General features: G+C 40.4%; 1 protein-coding gene across 5 annotated transcripts in view; it reads left to right on the top strand.

The window, feature by feature from the left end:
• The window catches only part of DYM (dymeclin), a 209,298-nt gene that overhangs the window by 16,496 nt on the left and 175,165 nt on the right, over nt 1-17,637 (top strand). For 2 of the 5 annotated variants that reach the window (XM_063422107.1, XM_063422104.1), the window contains exons 3-7: nt 4,402-4,454; nt 5,112-5,205; nt 6,488-6,624; nt 13,070-13,142; nt 13,394-13,498. In XM_063422107.1, coding sequence (XP_063278177.1) covers nt 4,402-4,454; nt 5,112-5,205; nt 6,488-6,624; nt 13,070-13,142; nt 13,394-13,498 — 462 coding nt within the window. The remainder of the gene's footprint in view (nt 1-4,401; nt 4,455-5,111; nt 5,206-6,487; nt 6,625-13,069; nt 13,143-13,393; nt 13,499-17,637) is intronic. The other 3 variants (XM_063422109.1, XM_063422108.1, XM_063422105.1) reach the window with 2 other exon arrangements.

The following is a 17,637-nucleotide window of genomic DNA, read 5'->3' as shown; positions in this document are numbered from 1 at the left end:
AGGGAGGAACTCCTGTTAAGCCTGGAATTTTTTCCTAAAGTGTATGGGAAGCAACCATGCACCTCACAAATTTGCTATTACCCAACTGAGCCAGTAAAGTCTATATAGTTAAGAACATTTTGCTTTGAATCTATTCTGTTTGCCCCATATGTTCACAGCCTGTTTGAATCCCCACATCAGGTGATACCTTTTGTTCATTTCTTGGAAAACTGTAGAACTGGTGAATATGTAAATATGTACTGCTCTCTGGGAGCGAGGTGGTTCAGTGCAGGTTGTGCCAGTGGAAGCACATGTGCAAACTCACCCAGGTCACTGTGATCCTGCTGTCAAAGGTCCATGGCTTGAGGCTGGTGTCACAGAAACCCAGAACAGTTTGAGTTGGAAGGGATCTTAAAAATCATCCCATCCTACCCCTGCCATGGCAGGGACACCTTCCACTGTGCCAGGTTGCTCCAGCCCTGACACTGCCGGGGATGTAGGGGCAGCCACAGCTGCTCTGGGCACCCTGTGCCAGGGCCTGCCCACCCTCAGAGTTTGTTCCACATGTGACCAGTTTCCAAAGAGTTGTCTTGTCCAGGGCAGAACTTTCTGGATGTTGCTGGAATACCTGAGTTTCTCCTAGCGATGCTCAGCAGAGCCGTCAAGCAGCAGGCAGAGTTGACTTTTCATACTTACTGCCTTTTTATTACTAGCAATAGATAATCTGTTTCATGTTGTGAATATACCAAATGTTTCTTATAGAGCAGGGAATATTTTACACTCCATCCTTAACAAATCTGTCCTTTACTTTTATGTGTTCTAACCCATGTCACCAAGTGCCACATCCACATGGCCTTTAAATCTCTTCTCTCATGGCAACTCTACCACTGCCCTGGGCAGCTGTGCCAGGGCTGGGCAGCCCTTTCCATGAAGGAATTTTCCCTGAGATCCAACCTGATCCTCCCGTGTCCCAGCCTGAGGCCGTTCCCTCTCCTCCTGTCCCTGTTCCCAGAGCCCCCCGGCTGTCCCCTCCTGTCAGGAGCTGTGCAGAGCCACAAGGTCCCCCCTGAGCCTCCTTTTCTCCAGGCTGAGCCCCTTCCCAGCTCCCTCAGCTGCTCCACATCAGACTTGTGCTCCAGACATATATTCAACAGATACTTGACAACAGTGTGGTCCATATTCCTCAGGTGAGGGTTTTCAGAGAGAATTGGAACTTTTATTTGTGATCAGTGACGTGAAGAAGCTTCGTTTTATCAGTCCTTTCCCTTGTTATAGCTGAAATACAATTCAAGTGCTGATTAGCAGTGTTCTGTGTGGCTTAATGAAAGGACAGGTGTTCCAGTGTTGAGTTTTCATTCTTGCATTTGCTCATTAACCAGATGCATTTCCACAGGGACTGTAGAGAAGAGTTGGTGCCACAGTTGCTTGTACTGTTTCTTTTGTGCCACCTTGTGACACTTGGCTCTGGCATCTTCTACGCAAATCTTAATGTAATTTACCTTCTGTCTCTTCACTGCACAAGGAAATACCTAGACAGCTTTTTCCATGTCTCTCATTTCTCTTTCCTGCCCAATCAAAGGAAGGAAAGTCACTGCTAAGTTTGGCCTAAGGTACTTAGGAATGAGCTGCTATTTTTTGTACCCTTCCACAATATTTTCTCTGTGAATCCGTCCTTGGGGATGTAACAGTATTGAGTGTTTCACTGGCGTGTGTCTGTTGGGGTGGTATTTCTGCTGTAATTCCCCCTCACTAGGTGTTTCTTTTGAGTGAACTGAAATTTTGCACTAGCTGTTGCCTAGTCTTGAGTGTGGCAAAATTCACTTTTGTCTTCTTGTTGTATGAATAAGAGGCAGTGGGTTGTAGTTAACTTTTAAGTGCAGAACTTCGTATTAGTATGAAAAAGAATTACTCGAGTGTTAAAAGCTTTGCTGGAGATCTGAAATCCGTGCTTTTTCTGCCACTTGTTTTGATCCTGGCAACTTGTAGAAATTGAACAGCTCTGTGGAATTCTTTTGAGGACTTTGTGTGGGTTTTAATAACTCAAAGAGACAAAAAAAAAAAAATCGGGAAGAATGCTATACTTTGAAACCTAACCTTAGAAATTAGGGAGAAAATGAACCATCATTCAAAGCTGAATATCTGCATTTGTGATTTAAATCCTGGAGCAATTACAGTAACCACTCTGACTGTGTCCCCAGGATCTTTGGGTAGTGGGAGGGGTCATGTTCTGTTAGATTATGATTTTCAGTACCTAAGAACTCTCTGCTGAGTTGTTGTCCCTTGTAATAATCACCCTCCCTGCCTGCCAGGTCTTGGGAAGGAATAAATCCTGATGACAAGCAGCCAGCTGGGCAAATGCAGAAGTTTCTGTTTTTTTAAAAAGTGTAGGGTCACACAGACCTAGAAAACTGTGTTGTCCCTGGTTGCTGGTGGCGTGTTCTTGCTTAATACCATTTGTTTTTAATTACTCTGCATGTTTGTAGTGCTGGAACAAGAGACCACCTTTGAGACCAAGCCTAATGTTTTTAAAGCATATATCAAAGTGTAAGTTTGTTCTTTCTGAATCTTGTGTTTCAAAGCAGTTTTTAAGAGAAGAATGAATGCTGGTAATTGATATCAGAGCAAGCCAATCTGTGTAATTTAAAGTTGTCTTAGGATATTCTGCTGTAGGTGAAGAGCTGTCTCAGCTGTCAGCTCACTACACAGTAAATTAGTGTGATATATAAGAAAATTCAGAGGCATCTTACAACTTAATTTGTTTGATGTCTCTATCTTGAATAGTTTCCTATTGAAGGGTTTTGAAGTAATTCTTTCGACTGCTCTTTCTGCAGTATCTTCTAGTCCTCATGAATTGGGGTAAAGCTCAAACTCCACAGCTTCCAAGAGCACAGGTCCACAGGGTTTTCAGCACTGGAGCTGGTTTGGCAGCTTCCCACACAGCACTGCTGATAATCTCAGGTTGATGCAGTGGCATGCTGTAAACTGGATTACCTTGTACATTTAAAAAGACTTCACTGGAGTTCAAAAAGAGAGGAGGGCTGTGTTATGACTGCAAGCATTGAACTAAATTTTTTTGTCTGCCCTTTAATTTGTTGAACTTTAGAAGTCCCTGAAGGTCAGGCTATATGTTTAGTCTGTATAGGGGCTCTACCATCTCTTCCAAAACACTGAGCAGTAGAACCCTCATGATGTGACAAGAAGTGAGTTTTAAACTAGGAGAGGGTGGATTCAGACAAGACAGAAGAAAGAAATTTTAATGGTGAGACTGGTGGAACAGGGTGCCCTTTAGTTATTAATATTTGCATTGCTCCGTGTGGCATTGAACACAGTATCTGATTATTTGTCTTGTTTTCCCATCTGTTAAGGATGTTTTTGAGAATCGGTTGTCCTGCACTGGTAGGTCAGAAGTGTGTGTTTGACGCAGCTGGTGTGGTTTCAGTGGTTGCTGTCAGGTTTTGCTTTAGTGCTTTATTGTTCTTTTCAGATGATGTTTTTCTGAGGCGTATCACGAGGCAATTAATGAAGTTATGAACAATTTGCTGTATCTGATGTGATTGTTTTTAACGTTAGTTAAAAGGAAAGAGCTGCTTAGCTTGAGGTTAAATGTCAGATTGAGGTTTCTTTTATTCATGTTTTTAAAAGTGCGTCATTTTACATGAAATTTTTTGTAAGAAAAGTTCAAGTTCTTTCTGTAGGCTGCTGCTCTGTTTGTATTTTCAGTAACACCAAACTGAGCATGGCAGCACTGTAGCAGTGAAACTAGCAGCAATAAAATGCTCATGGAATCACAGAATCGTTTAGGTTGGAAAAGACCACGGAGACCATGAAGTCCAGCCTTACCCCAGCACTGCCCAGGCCACCACTGACCCCTGTCCCCAGGTGCCACATCCACACAGCTTTCAACCCCTCCAGGAATGGGGACTGCACTGCTGCCCTGGGCAGCTGTGCCAGGGCTGACAGCCCTTTCCATGGAGGAATTTTCCCCAATATCCAACCTAAAACTCCCTTGGCGCAGCCTGAGGCCATTTTCACTCATCCTGTCCCTTGTTCCCTGGGAGAAGACACTGCCATAATTTCACTCTGATGAACAATTCACTTTTGAATATGAGTTTCCTGTTTCATAGTTGCTGTACTTCAAAAGAGTCTTGCACTGCCTGATGTTGGGATCATGGAGCATTGGAATGCGTTGCTCAGAGAGTTTGTGGGGATCCTTAAAAGCCACCTGGACATAGTCTGGGGCTGCTGGCTCCAGGAGATCCTGCTTGTGCAGGATGGACAGACTGACCTCAATGAGCTAATGGATGGCTAAAATCAAGTGCTTGATAGAAAGATTTTATTATTGTTTTGTAATGAATTTTCACTTCAATTAAAAAAACCCAGTTGCTTGTGTAACTGTTTTTGTTTTCTTTTCCTCCTACCTAGTGCTGATTTAAAGCTCTTGGAAGAAGCCACAATCTCAGTCTGCAAGTCTTTAGGTGAGACGTTGTGCCATCTTTATTTCATGTACTTTACCAGAAAAATCAGGAAACAGCACCCCGGTGCACATTCATGCCTTCAGCACTAAATTTGTATATGTTGCCCTAGTAAGGTTAAAGCAGTGTAAAGAGTGTGTTTATGTATATCCCCAACCTTTACTTCCATTGTAAACTGTTTTACTGAACTTGATATGACTGCAAGGTTTAAAACAAATAATTCCATCTCTGCTATGTCTTATTCCCTTTGCCCTTTAAGCTTATCAGTAAGGGGGAAGAATTAGAGGATGAAAGGAAGGAGTGATATAAATGTGATCAGTGGTGTTGTGAGAAGGTAAGAGGTAGTTGTGAAGACCTGCCCAGTTTTCTGACTGGAGGCTGCTGTGCTGCAGACAAGTCTGGGAAAGGAAGCAGTATGAGTATCCCACATTTGGGATATTTTAAGTCTAGGATTAATTGTAGTTAGAGAACATTAATGACTGGTAAACCATGTACTGGAGAATTTTGAAAAAAGAATGCCTATACAGAAGACCAAGACATACTTTGCTTTATTTAGAAATATTTAATACATTGAAATTTGTTTTCTTTTTATATATTATTAGAACTAGATAGTGTCGCCTGTGCATGCTTTGTAATTGTACCTTATTTTTCCTCATCTAGTTGAGAAGAATCCTCGAACGGGAAACCTTGGATCATTGATTAAAGTCTTTCTTTCTAGAACCAAAGAGTTAAAAATTTCAGCAGAATGTCAGAAGTAAGTTTCCAAAAAACAGCTGTGTGTGCCATTTCAGTTTTTAAATGTTCCTTTTGTTGCTGGGTGTTGAATTGTTTTACTCTGCTAGTTAACATACTTGCAGATCAAACCTTAGCATTCTCCTAAGTTGTTTGAAACAGAACAAGTGTTTAGTACTTTTCTAAACACAGAAGTTAAGTGTAACAGGTAAGTAGATTACTGGGGAAAATACATATCTGTGTGTTAGATGAACACCTTTTTGTATACATGGTGTAAACTATAGGTACTACTGGCTTACAGATGTTTAAAAATTATCTGAACTTTTTAGCTGAACTTAATGTCAGTATGCTATTGATGGATGCTATTCCATCAATATGGAAATATTTTAAATATCTCTAAGTATGTAAATACATATCAAAAAACTGCTTTCAAGTTATATTATGCAGCTGCTATTGGTTTTGTTTGCCCCTTGCAGCTGCAGGAGAGAACTCCAAGAGGTGGCTTGTGTGGTGTTTTTTTGCAGGAGGCTTTCTGTAGTTGTTCCCTCAGACCCACAGATAAATTTCCCACTTTCAGCAGATGGGGCTAGAATTCCTCCTTGTTCTGAGGACTGCATCAGGTTTTTTGCTTGCATCAAAAGTCAGAAGTTACTTGTGCCCAGATAGCTGCTGCTGTTGTAATCCTAAGATATCTTGAAAGTACAGCTTTGGGCAATAGTTGACTCTATGCTGTTGCCTGGGCTCCCCAGCAGTTGCTTACTGGAACTCAAAAAAAATTTATGCAGCTGTATTCCCTTTCATTCAGAAAGCCTGGAAAATGTTTGTGTGTGTTGCATAAGAAAATCCTGCTGTATGGTGCTCATGAAGTCCATAAATTCCTGCTGTCATCTGAAGGCTATTGGCTTGGGAAAAGGGCTAAGGTTCAGGGAGCCAGGAAGCTTTTAGGTGTGAACCTGTTGGAAATTCTCAAATGTCTGTGTGCCTTGAGTCCATAGGGTCTAGAGACCTCTAGAAGTTTGCTGAACTGTTTGATGAGTTCCTCGAAGAGTTCTGTCTGCTATGATGTTTTTAATGGTACAAATGTAGTTAAGGATAAGGTTGTATTTTCTAAACCACTTTTGAATACATTCGCATTGTGTTTTCTGTAACATCAGCCACAGACTCCCTGCCTAAGCACTTTGGCTTTTCCTTGCTTCAACTATAGAACTTGGTCCTGTAGACCTCTGACTTTTATCTTGTGGTTTTTGATAATTGTTTGCTGGTGAAGCCTTACTGATTCTTGTTTGTCCCTGCTTCTTTTCCAGCCACCTCTTTATCTGGCAGGCTCACAACGCGCTGTTCATTATTTGCTGTTTGCTGAAAGTGTTCATCAGTCGAATGTCAGAGGAGGAGCTGCAGCTTCATTTCACTTACGAAGAGAAAGCAGGACCAAGCTCATACGGTGGGTACACACAGGTGCTAGTGAGACAAACATGCCCTGAGAAACTGAAATGTCCTGATGTCTGTAGTCATGGCATGTAGGGACATGGTTTAGTGCTGGACTAGTGAGTGAGGTAATGGTTGTACTTGATCTTAAGGGTCTTTTCCCTCAGATGATTTAGGTCTAAATAATTCTATGATTCTGTGGGGTTTTTTTTAGACTCAGAATCCCAAACTTTGCTTTAAAACCAGAAATTAATTACTAGAGAGTTCATTTTAGCTTAATCTGTCTTCTCTTTAACAGTTGTTGAGATGTGGTGCTGTAGACCTACCTGGACGATAACAGTTTGAAAGGTGGTAGTGGTCCTCTTAGGAGGAACAGAACAGAATTGCAGTAAGGTGATCACATATGAACACTGGAGCATTGATATTGCAATTTAACGCATCATTTCATATATTTTTCATAAACTAACAGCAGCCACAGGATGTAGTTAATGCTATTTTTAGGGATCCAGTGAAGGAAAGTAACAGTCTTATGGTTAGAATTGACCCCTTGAGGAAGCAAGTGCTAAAATGTAATTTGGGGGCAAGAGCTTATACAAGAGTACAGGAACAGTCAGAGAGTTCAGGCAGAATTACTAAAATGGGCTCAGGAAATGGAGTATATATTACACGAGGTGGAAAATGGCAGGAGAGATGCTCAAGGAAGAAGCCGTTGTCTTGGAATAAGAACAATACAAATGTATTCAAAATCAGTTGCATTACAGCAAAAAGACAGTCAGAACACTGTCTGCAACAAATCTTTGTGTAGCCCTGTGTCAAGATGCTCTCACAAAGTGCATGGTGGATAATGCTGCCATGTGAGCCTTGATTTCTTTTGCCTTGGTGTAAATCCTGGAACCATTTTGGCCGGAAAAGCCCTCCAAGCTCATCAAATCAGACAGGTAACCCAGCACTGCCAAGTCCAAGCCAAAGTGCTGTTCAGTGTGTAATTGCACGTTGTTTGTTGCATGAAGCCTAAAACGTCTCAGAGTGCTAGAGCAGTGTGAGTGGAAGGTGAGAGAACAACCAAGAGTGTCTTGTCTGTGGATTTCCTGCAACGAGGACGGTGTTGAGAGCACTGAATGGCTGCCTGCTCATCCAGCAGTGAAAACTGTTCATTAAAATTTGTTTAACTCCTTTGTGCCTGCCAGTGCTCTGGGGAAATCAGAACTGCGGTGCCAAAGGATTAAGTGCTACATGTTGAAATGGTTTAATGTATTTAAACTCTGATGAGTGATCTCCCGGAGGGAAGTCAGCCTGCTGATGCATTGGAAAAGAGTATCTGCTTGTCTATAAGCTATCCCTGCAGACTGCCTGTGGGTTTGTTCCTGGATTAAAAAAACAGCCCACCTCTTGCTTCAGTGTGCAGCATGCCGCAGTGGGATGGGTGGAAAAGCTGAGACTCTTGTCAGCTGGAACCCCTGCGACCTTCATTCCTTGCACTGGGAGTTCCTCACAGTGTGATATGGAAAGTGATTCTTGTCACCAGGGCAGACCCATGTTTATACCATGTCTAGTAGCACTTGACTGTAATTCACAGTGACATTTATTAGCAATAATTCTGTGCATATTGATGGCAAATGTACTTAGCAATTACCTCTGAGCAGATTGTTCATGGGATGTTGTTGATTAGGAAGGTAATTGTGTGTGGTCTGCTGGTGAGGCAGGAAATGAGCTGCTGCTCGTCTCCTCTTTGGGTTTCCACTTTGAGATGGTTCTTGTGAACTTCCTCAGGGTGTGGAGGTTCATAACATGGTGAGGTTACATAGCCATTTGGTTTGATTCCTAAAAATCTTATTTTTAAATATCTACAGAAGGTGGTAGTAAGGCATATACCTTCCTATAGCTCTTATGCTCAGCTGTAGGAGGGTGAAGTATCATGAATGAATTGTAATGAATTGTAGTTGTGCTAGGGCCTATTAAAAGTAAGCAGAAGAAAATGAAGTGTTTTGTTGTTTATATTTTTATAATTAAGTGTTGCTTTCCTGAATTTTTGGTTTCTACTTTGTGGAGAGTAGAATATTCCTGTTATTATTGTATATTTATGATAATATTATCAGTCCATTATGATAATATTATTATTCCGATATTCCTCTGAATTTTATGTAGGTTTATTAGTACTTTTATGGAAAATTTACTATCTTGGATGAACATGCTTCTTAAAAATTAAGTTCTTAGTCATCCTTACTGGTTTTTCATTTACCAGAGTTTGGCATTAGTTATAAATCAGTTGTGAGCATGATAAAACAAGCCTTATAAAAGATATTATTATATGAACTGTATGATGTAAATAAAATATCCATATTAAAAAAAAGTTTTAATACAATGTCTGAATTTTGAAGTTTCTGTATTTCCTTACTGCCTGGTCAGTAGTTATTGGAAAGAGCAATGCAACCACCCAACAACACCAGCCACCTCTCTACCCTGGGGTCCATTTTCATATGCTTTGCTCAGTCTCAGCCTTCTGAGAAAAGGTTATTGTTCTTTTCAGGATCATCTGACAACTCCTTTGCAATCCCTCTGTAGCAGTGTTTGTTTCCCTGTGGACATCACATTTTTATCTTTCTGGCTGGACAATACCTGCTAGTGCCATGCTCTCTGGTTTAGGTGTGGCACCTGGGAGCTCAGAGCACATAACCTCAGTGTCAGCTCATGCTGCAGTCAGGCACTGCAGCAGCGTCTGCTCCAGGAGATTTGGTGTGTCAGGGACAAGTGTGTAATTACAGTCTGTGAGAGTCCTGTGTGTGTAAAACATCCTTGTCGCTGGCTGCTCATAAATACAACCTGTATGTGAGATAGCCGTGATTGTTCAGGTAGCATTTCTTATAATTGCCTTATCCGGAAGAGTTCTCCTCCCACATTTTGCAGTTCATATGCTTTCACTTTTTCTGAATATCCAGTTTGTACACTTTACTTCTAGACTGTGCTTGAGGCTCAGAGGAAAGCTGTGCAATTGGGCTTTGTGTCATGAAATGGGATTTTTTTGAGGTTTGACTGCATGAATGTGCTTTAGCCTAATGAATAAATTGCCCTGGATTGAGTCCCTGCTAATAGTGCTGTTATTGATTGCCTTCAAGAGAAGGCCTACCATTAATAGAAATGTATTATTTTTGAGAAGTTTCAGACATTCATTAGCCCAAGAAGTGCAGCCTTTGCTTCTTCATCCATAACTGCAATTTGCCTAAAATTTTGGAGAGTATTGCAGAATTTTGATTGCAGGAAAATCCACAAAGAGACTAAACCCATATACTTTTAAGATTCAGCTGAAAATTTCCTGATATCAATAAATCCCAAACAGGAGTCAGCACCAGCTCAGCTGAAGCTGGAGTTACTCTCATTAACACAAATCATGCATCTTTCCCCTGTTTGTATCCCATAATTTCTGCACAATCCTTAATGATATTGTGACTCAAAGGTGTAAGAGAGCACATGCTGAGTTTATATTTTAAATCAGACCATCAATTCATTTAACCTGTTCCCTGCACTGTAGTTGGAAGCTTTATTCATTATTTGTAGAGAAGTTTTTAAACACAAGGCTACTGAGGGCTGTTTGTGACATATTAAAGCAAATAGGAGGACATAGAGAAGGTTATAAATAACATCACATTTACTGCAGGCCTTAAATGATTTCATGAGTGTTCAGTATCACATAAAGGAAATGAGGAAAGGCAATCAATTTATGTGCTCATTATTGTCACTCTTTAGTACAAGTTGTAAGTTTTTGAGAGTAACTAGAGCTGAAGATCAAACCACAAAACTTATGGAAGCTCTAAGCCTGTTTTGCAAGGAATTACTCATTTCATTGCTTGTGCCCAGGTTCTGTATGAGCAACAGGGCAGAAAACCAAGTGGCATCTAAGATGATGATATACCTTTTTATGGCTGAGTATCTTATTGATATTGATGTTGATATTAAACACATCCATCAGATCAGGTCTTACCAGTGTAGTAGTTGTGTTTTTGTAAAGATGGAGCTGGACTGGTTTTAGAATTGGGACCTCCTGGCATCTCTACTTTCCTCTGCCTCTTTTTCCTCTTTTTACCTGTGTAGTATGTGCTACTCCAGTGTGTGAAATGTGTGTAACTTTGAAAAAGTAAAAACAAATGAAAAAAAATTATATTACAAAAAATTTTTAGAAGTGTCTATGTATCTATGTATCTGTGTATGTATGTATGTATCTATCTATCTATCTGTCTGTCGGTCTGTCTGTCTATTTCTCAATCAAAACAAACCCCACCAAAAAGTCAAAACCCACCAAATGGCTTGCAAAATTAAATAATCCACGTTCGAAGACTTAAATATATCTGATGAAAAAAGGGTATTTCAGCATAACTGGACATTTTAAAACCTGTGTAATTGCAGTCACTTCTGCAGTGGAGTTTGGAAGATGCACCTATGATTCCTCTCCCTGCTGTAATTTTATCTGGACAGGTTCACCCCGTACTTACTTTCCCCAAGGCTTTACAGGTCTTTGATCCAAGTATGTGATCTATTAGTGTGAATGAATCTTGTGTGTATTGTCCTTATCCTGCTATTGAAAGAGGCATTGTTTGTGAAAACACAGAGTGTTCCGTGTTTATGGCCCTCTCTCACGTTATAGATTTGGCTTGCATCCTCCTCATTGTCTTGGCAAGATGAAAATTAAACAAGAATGTGTGTGCCCCAGTTGGGAAAAGGATACATTAATTACTGTGGCTGAATGACATTGATTACAGCAATTAAGCTTTTTTTTTTTTTTAATATTTTAAATAACATCTTTCATTCTACATGACTGTGTTAACCCAATGTTTTCTTCCTTTATTTTGAATATTGTCTTGAGGGAAAAGCCTTCTTTCATATTCAAATAACCTTATTCTCTGTTCAGATGAATTGTGTATACAGTGTGGCGGAATAAAATGATGTTTGAAAAACTTCAACTCACTTTACTTTTACTTTTTTAACCTTTTTCTTCTCACATTCTTCTATTAGGAGAAAAATTAGGTACCTTTTGGGAGCTAGTAGCATTTTCTAGGTTCAGAAAGCCTTAAGAAAGTGTCACATTCAAGTTACTTTAGAATATATTATCTGTGCTCCATTATTGGCTGTGGTTTCTGTCCAAGGTTAAATACCCTGAGCAGTTCTTGGTTTTACTAACAGGAGCTGCATTGTGTTACTCATGGGGGATTCTATATAAAGGAAACCACGTTTCCGTGATAAAAAAACTGATTTCCTTTAGAATGTGCAGTTCACTAGGTGACAATTTTTAATGTGTTTTTAATAAACTGATTGTGGAAAGAAATAATTTTGCTTTATAGTGAATATTCCCCGTGGTGTGCTTCTTAAAATTGAGTTCTGGATTCAAGAACAAACTTGGGTAAGCAGAGTAACACTGCTGTAACCTGGCTATAAAGCTGTGTTTATGGCAGGACTTATTTATTTGAAAATAAAAAAATAAACAGGCATTTGGTTAATTATTGTGCTGCAATGCTGTAATATAGGGGATCAACTATGCCACTCTTAAGCCATTCAGCACTATAAACCCTCCAGTTCTTTATGTTCCTGTAGGTTTCTCATAATAATTATATTTTGTAAAGCAGAATAAATCCTGATGAGCCAAGAGGTTTATCTTTTGGGTTTTTTTAGTATTATATGATAACTTCAAGTGGTTTAATAGGCTTTTTTTCTCAGTGAGTCCTAAAAGTCTTTTGTTATTGTTGCTTCTAAGAATTACTGATGTAAAATATGACCAGTTTTATTGTTTAGAATAGTAGTAAGTTTTAAAATAATTCTGAATCACTGCATGCATTTAATCATTGTATATGACTAGAGAACAATTTCTGTTCCCTTAAAATGGACCAGCTTGTCATTGAAATGTGTAAAACTTGTCAATAAATAAATATGTATTCATAAAAAAATGTATTTATATTACTGTAGAGCAGCATTGATGTGCTCAGTAGCTACATTCTTTTGACAGTGTTTTATAATGTTGCTCAGTTTGTAATAGACAAATGAAACTGTCTCTGAATATTCTTTGCTGGGATTTAAAAAACGGGGAAAATATGTGAAGTGCAGGGAATTTTGAGAGGACGTTTATGTTGACTAGTGAGAAGTCATCAGTGATTAGTTCAGCTGTTAATAATAACACTGTTTAATATGATCTTCTGTAAGTAGTAAAGGAAGGCTTGATGTGCTGAATGTTAGCTCATTCCCAACATGCAGTTGTTATTAGTTGCTTTTTTATGTAAAAAAGAGAAGGCATCATGATTTTCTCTGTTAATAATCTCAACTGCTTTTCTGTTTCAGGGAAAAAAAATCCCATCTCCTTTAACAGCTAGAACTTCTAGTGTTTATTCCTTAATTAAGATATTGATCATCTTCATTTGTGTGTTTGAATCTTGTTTTGGTATTTGAAAACCCAGAAATCCTTTGCTGTGTTTCTTTTTTAGGAGCAGAGTGTGAAGACCTCATAGAAGAGTTGCTGTGTTGCCTCATCCAGCTCATTGTTGAAATTCCCCTCTTGTAAGTAGGCTTTTTTATTTTCTTTTTTTTCTTAGTCTTCTTTTATAAACTGAGCATTTGAGAGAATGTGAAAGTTGTAGTAATGGGTTCATAATGTTTATAGTTGTATTTGAATGTTCCATGTGATGGAGCAGCACAGATAACGATAAGCTGCTGCCCTGCCAGCCCTGAATATTCTGTTGGAAGAAGTACATGCTGAACATCTCACAGCCAGTTCAAACCATCAACAGAAGTTATTCCGTCTGTTTCAGGTACCCCTGTCAGCACACAGACAGTAACTGGTGGAAATGGTTGTGCTCATGGTACAGGGGAAGGTACAGTGGAGGTGTCACTTCAGCTCTGGGGTATGCAGTAAGGTGAAAACTAAAGTTCTTCTGCAGTTCTATGGGGGTTTGAATTGCAAAAATAAATCATATTGTGCTATTTAATGCTGATTTCTAAAATTTCCACTGAATTGATGTCTGGAGAAGGGACAAGAGAAACGAATGAGGGGAATGTTTCTGTAGCTCTCCAGATTTGTTTACATGGCTTTTTTTTCATGCATCTGTTGTATTTGAGAGATGATGGTTCCACATTTTGTTGGGATATGTGTCATAAAACATGCTTCAGTGTTCAATGCTGGAAAGCTTTCTTTGGAAAAAAAAAAAAGTGTTCTTTCACTTTTGTGGAAGTGTTCTGATGGGTTTTGACTTTTTTCCTCGTGATTTTCCTCGTGAAACTTTACTAAAGGTAGAGTGAATAGTGCCTTTAGTATTAAATTGCAGTGTAGACTGTGTCTAGAATGTAATGCCCCAACTACAGCGTGGCAGTTTGGAGGAGCTTCAGATTATCTGTTACAGTGTAGTACAGAGCTCTGCTGTCTTGTAACTGGGACAGTTCTTTTGGCTGGAAAACTGACAAAGATGCAGTGTTTTTTGAAACACTGCTGTCATTAAATGCAGCTCTGTCAAGGTTACTGCGAGGGATTTGTGTAGGTAGAGTGTAATGAATTAGTGGTGTGATTCAGAGTGTCAGGACTTCCCGGAACAGACACACGCTTTGTTTGAACCAGATTAAAGGAAGTACAAAGGGCTGACAGGACTGAGACACATGGGCAACTTCATAAATCCTGCAGGGTTTTGTTTGGTTTTGTTTTTCTTTCTTGGAAGTACCAGTGTGTGTGTGTAGTCCGGTATCCTTTATTCTGCCTTTCAGCAGAAGAAAATACATCAGCGTGATTGTTCCTCACCCACTTCAACAGCTGAACCTGTCAGCATCTCTGTTTCTGTGTGACTGTGCTTGCTGCAAGCGGAGGCAGCTGCTGAAGCACTTAGATTACTATAAAATCTAATGCTAAAATGGCTTTTTTAAAAAATAAATTATAAAGCCTAAGCATAATTTAATATTCAGCTATATCAGAAACTTACATTTCATAAGAGAGAGATGTGGAAGATTTTTGTTTTGTGGTTGTTGTGTTTGGGGTTTTTTATTTTTTTTTTTTTGTCAAACAAGTTTTTTTAGCTAAATTTCTCCTGAACCAGCATGTTGCTGATTGCTAATAAATACTAACACTTAAAACAAATGCATATCACTGTCTTGTTTATCACTAGAGTATGTTTCACAATGTGATAATGCCTTAACTAAGGATTTTGTTCCCATAGCATAGAAAGGGAAATTGGTAGAGGAAAGGACATACTGGAATAGTTGTGTTCTCTAACATACAGTTCAACTATGTCCTTCTCAAAGGTGTTATAAGGTACTACTTTATTATTAATTTTGTTCAAGAAAGTAATCAGAAAGGTTTTCATAATGAGTTTACTTGTTGCTTGTCTCCCTCTCCCTGGTCAGGTATCACTAGAAATTCTTGCCCTATTTTGTTTCAAGGGAATAGTCCACTTCTGTCTTTAGCTGGAATGACTCAAGAGAACTGCAAGCCTACTGTGTGACTTTGGGGAAGGAATAGATTGAGTGGAATACGTGAAATATTCAAACTTGTAATGATCTCTATCTCAGAACTTAGGATCACCTGTGAGAGAAAAGACAGCTTTGGCAGCTTGCAGTGGCACTGTAACAGAGTGTCTGTCTGTAAAGATACTGGTAAAGTTGAATTTTTGTTGTGACAGACCATTAAAATCTCCGTGCCGAGCTGGTTTTCAAAGAGTCTTTCAGAATAGCAAAGGTTTTGTTAGGAGCAGTCAATAGCCTTAACTGGGGATTGTGACAATTACAGTGTCCCTCGGGTTCTGTGAGGCAGTTTGGTGAAGGAATGGATACAGCTGGCAGCTGCTGTCTGAATATATTGCTTGTCTGCACCCCAGTTAAAGCTTACATTTTTTGCGTTCACTGAAACTGTAACATTATTTTTAAAGCACAGAAGGCCATCTCCATGTTCAGAATGCAGGAACAGCAGCACCAGTCAGCTATCTTGCACTCCTTCCTTTTGTTCTCAATGTCATGTCAGGTGCTTGGGATACCTCTGTGTGGTATTCTGCAGGCAGGGACATGGTATTTCCAGGCTGGTTGGAGAGCAGCCCTGAGGAAAAGGATTTTGGTATTTTCTGGTTATGCCCTAGAGATTGGGAAAGGCTGGCCATGTCCCAGGGATGTGCACTAAGACCCAGAAACCCCCCGATGGCCTGTGCTGAGCCCCCAGCGGGGCAGCAGGGGAGGGGATTCTGCCCCTGTGCCCTGTGCCCAGGTGAGACCCCACCTGCAGAGCTGCTCCAGCCCTGCCTCCAGCAGCACAAGGACGTGGAGCTGCTGCAGCCAGGGCAGAGGAGGGCACGGAGCTGCTGCCAGGGCTGGAGCCCCTCTGCTCTGCAGCCAGCCTGGCACACCTGGGGCTCTGCCCTGCACAAGAGAAGGCTCCAGGGAGAGCTGCCAGCCCTGCCAGGGCCTCCAGGGGCTCCAGGAGAGCTGCACAGGCCCTGGGGACAAGGCCTGCAGGGACAGCACCCAGGGAATGGCTGCCAGGGAATGCCAGAGGGCAGCGCCAGCTGGGAGATTGGGCAGCAATTGCTGCCTGGGAGGGTGGGCAGGCCCTGGCACAGGGTGCCCAGAGCAGCTGGGGCTGCCCCTGCATCCCTGGCAGTGCCCAAGGCCAGGCTGGACAGGGCTGGGAGCAGCCTGGGACAGTGCAAGGTATCCCTGCCATGGCAGGGGGTGGAACTGGATAAGCTTTAAGGACCCTTCTAACCCAAACCACTCTGGGATTCTAAATGTAAGAAGTTTGGGCTCGGCAGGGACACTGAATTCCTGAGGGCTCCAGTTGTTTCCTGAGTAGAGACAGATGTCACTCACCTCAGAGCTTGCTCTAGTTACCAGCCTTGGCAGAATAAGCTCATTTCTGCCACCAAAAGAACCTACAGCCTATATGGAAATCGCAGGTGGACTGGATTTCTCAAAATTAATCAGGAAGTTCTAGGATGTGGAAGAAGATAAATGTCAAATCTCTGTCCCTTTCTATAAAACGCAGAACTGTAACTTTTTGTTGTTGGGTGTTTTTTTTATGGGTTGGTTGGTTTGTTGGGTTTTTTTGGTGGGAAATGCTGCAGAGCCTTTCTGGGAGGCCGAGCATTTCTGGAAGTGTCCCAGTTTTTTACGGGGAATTTAAGAAAATTTTTCTTAAAAGTTAGTTTGTATTGGAAAAGACAAAAGTGCTTTAAAGGCAGAAATAGGTTGCAGTAGGGACTCTGAGACTCTGCAACATTGTGGTGCTGTCTCAGAGTTATTAATAATATCTTGAATTACCTTTCTAAAAAACAGGGTGTGCTGCATTGTACAAAATGCCAGGGATAAAGGTTTCAGGTTTAATTTTATTGAAAATACGGTTTTCAACAATTAGACGTGTGCAGTCCCTTATAACACTTGTGTTACCATATGTTGATGTTTGATTTATGGTTCCCTTGGGTGTGCTATGGATACTCTGCTTTTTCTTTGGTTTTGCTAGTGTTAGCACTTTAGAGTGTACACTAATGATTCGAACTGCATAGTCGGCAAAAAGATACAATGTTAGTATTTAATTGTACGACTTCTATATAGAAACTATTGCTAACATTTTGTTGCAGGATGGAGCTCCCAAAGCTTTAAATTATAAAGGCTTCTTTCAGCAGCTTGTTAAGAGCTTGTATCCGTAACTGAACATCTGGTTGTTATCAGTGCATTTTCACTTCATTAAAAACTATAAATGCACGTGGAGGAAAAATGAAATACTGTGATCTAGTTACATCACTCCTGAGTAGCACCCTGTGGTGCCAGTACAAGTTAGTTGATATTTGTATTACATTCCCTTATTTTCTCGAGTTATGATGTTTTAGGGTGCAGTCTTGGTTGTTTGGAAATTTAAATGTTGACAATGTTTTGACTCATTTAGGGATGCTCGCTGCATTTTATGAGAGCTTAAAAGTTAGATGTAGGAGGAAGAAAGTAAATATAATTGATTATATAGCTCTAGAGAATAACTGCAGTGTAGGAAAGGTGTTGTGTACAGATGATGAGAAATGCTTAGGCTTTCTTT

The sequence above is a fragment of the Prinia subflava genome, chromosome Z (assembly GCF_021018805.1).
Source record: "Prinia subflava isolate CZ2003 ecotype Zambia chromosome Z, Cam_Psub_1.2, whole genome shotgun sequence".
NCBI classification, from domain to species: domain Eukaryota; kingdom Metazoa; phylum Chordata; class Aves; order Passeriformes; family Cisticolidae; genus Prinia; species Prinia subflava.
The sequence above is the reverse complement of the archived record's forward strand: the minus strand, read 5'-3'. Positions and strand labels throughout refer to the sequence as shown.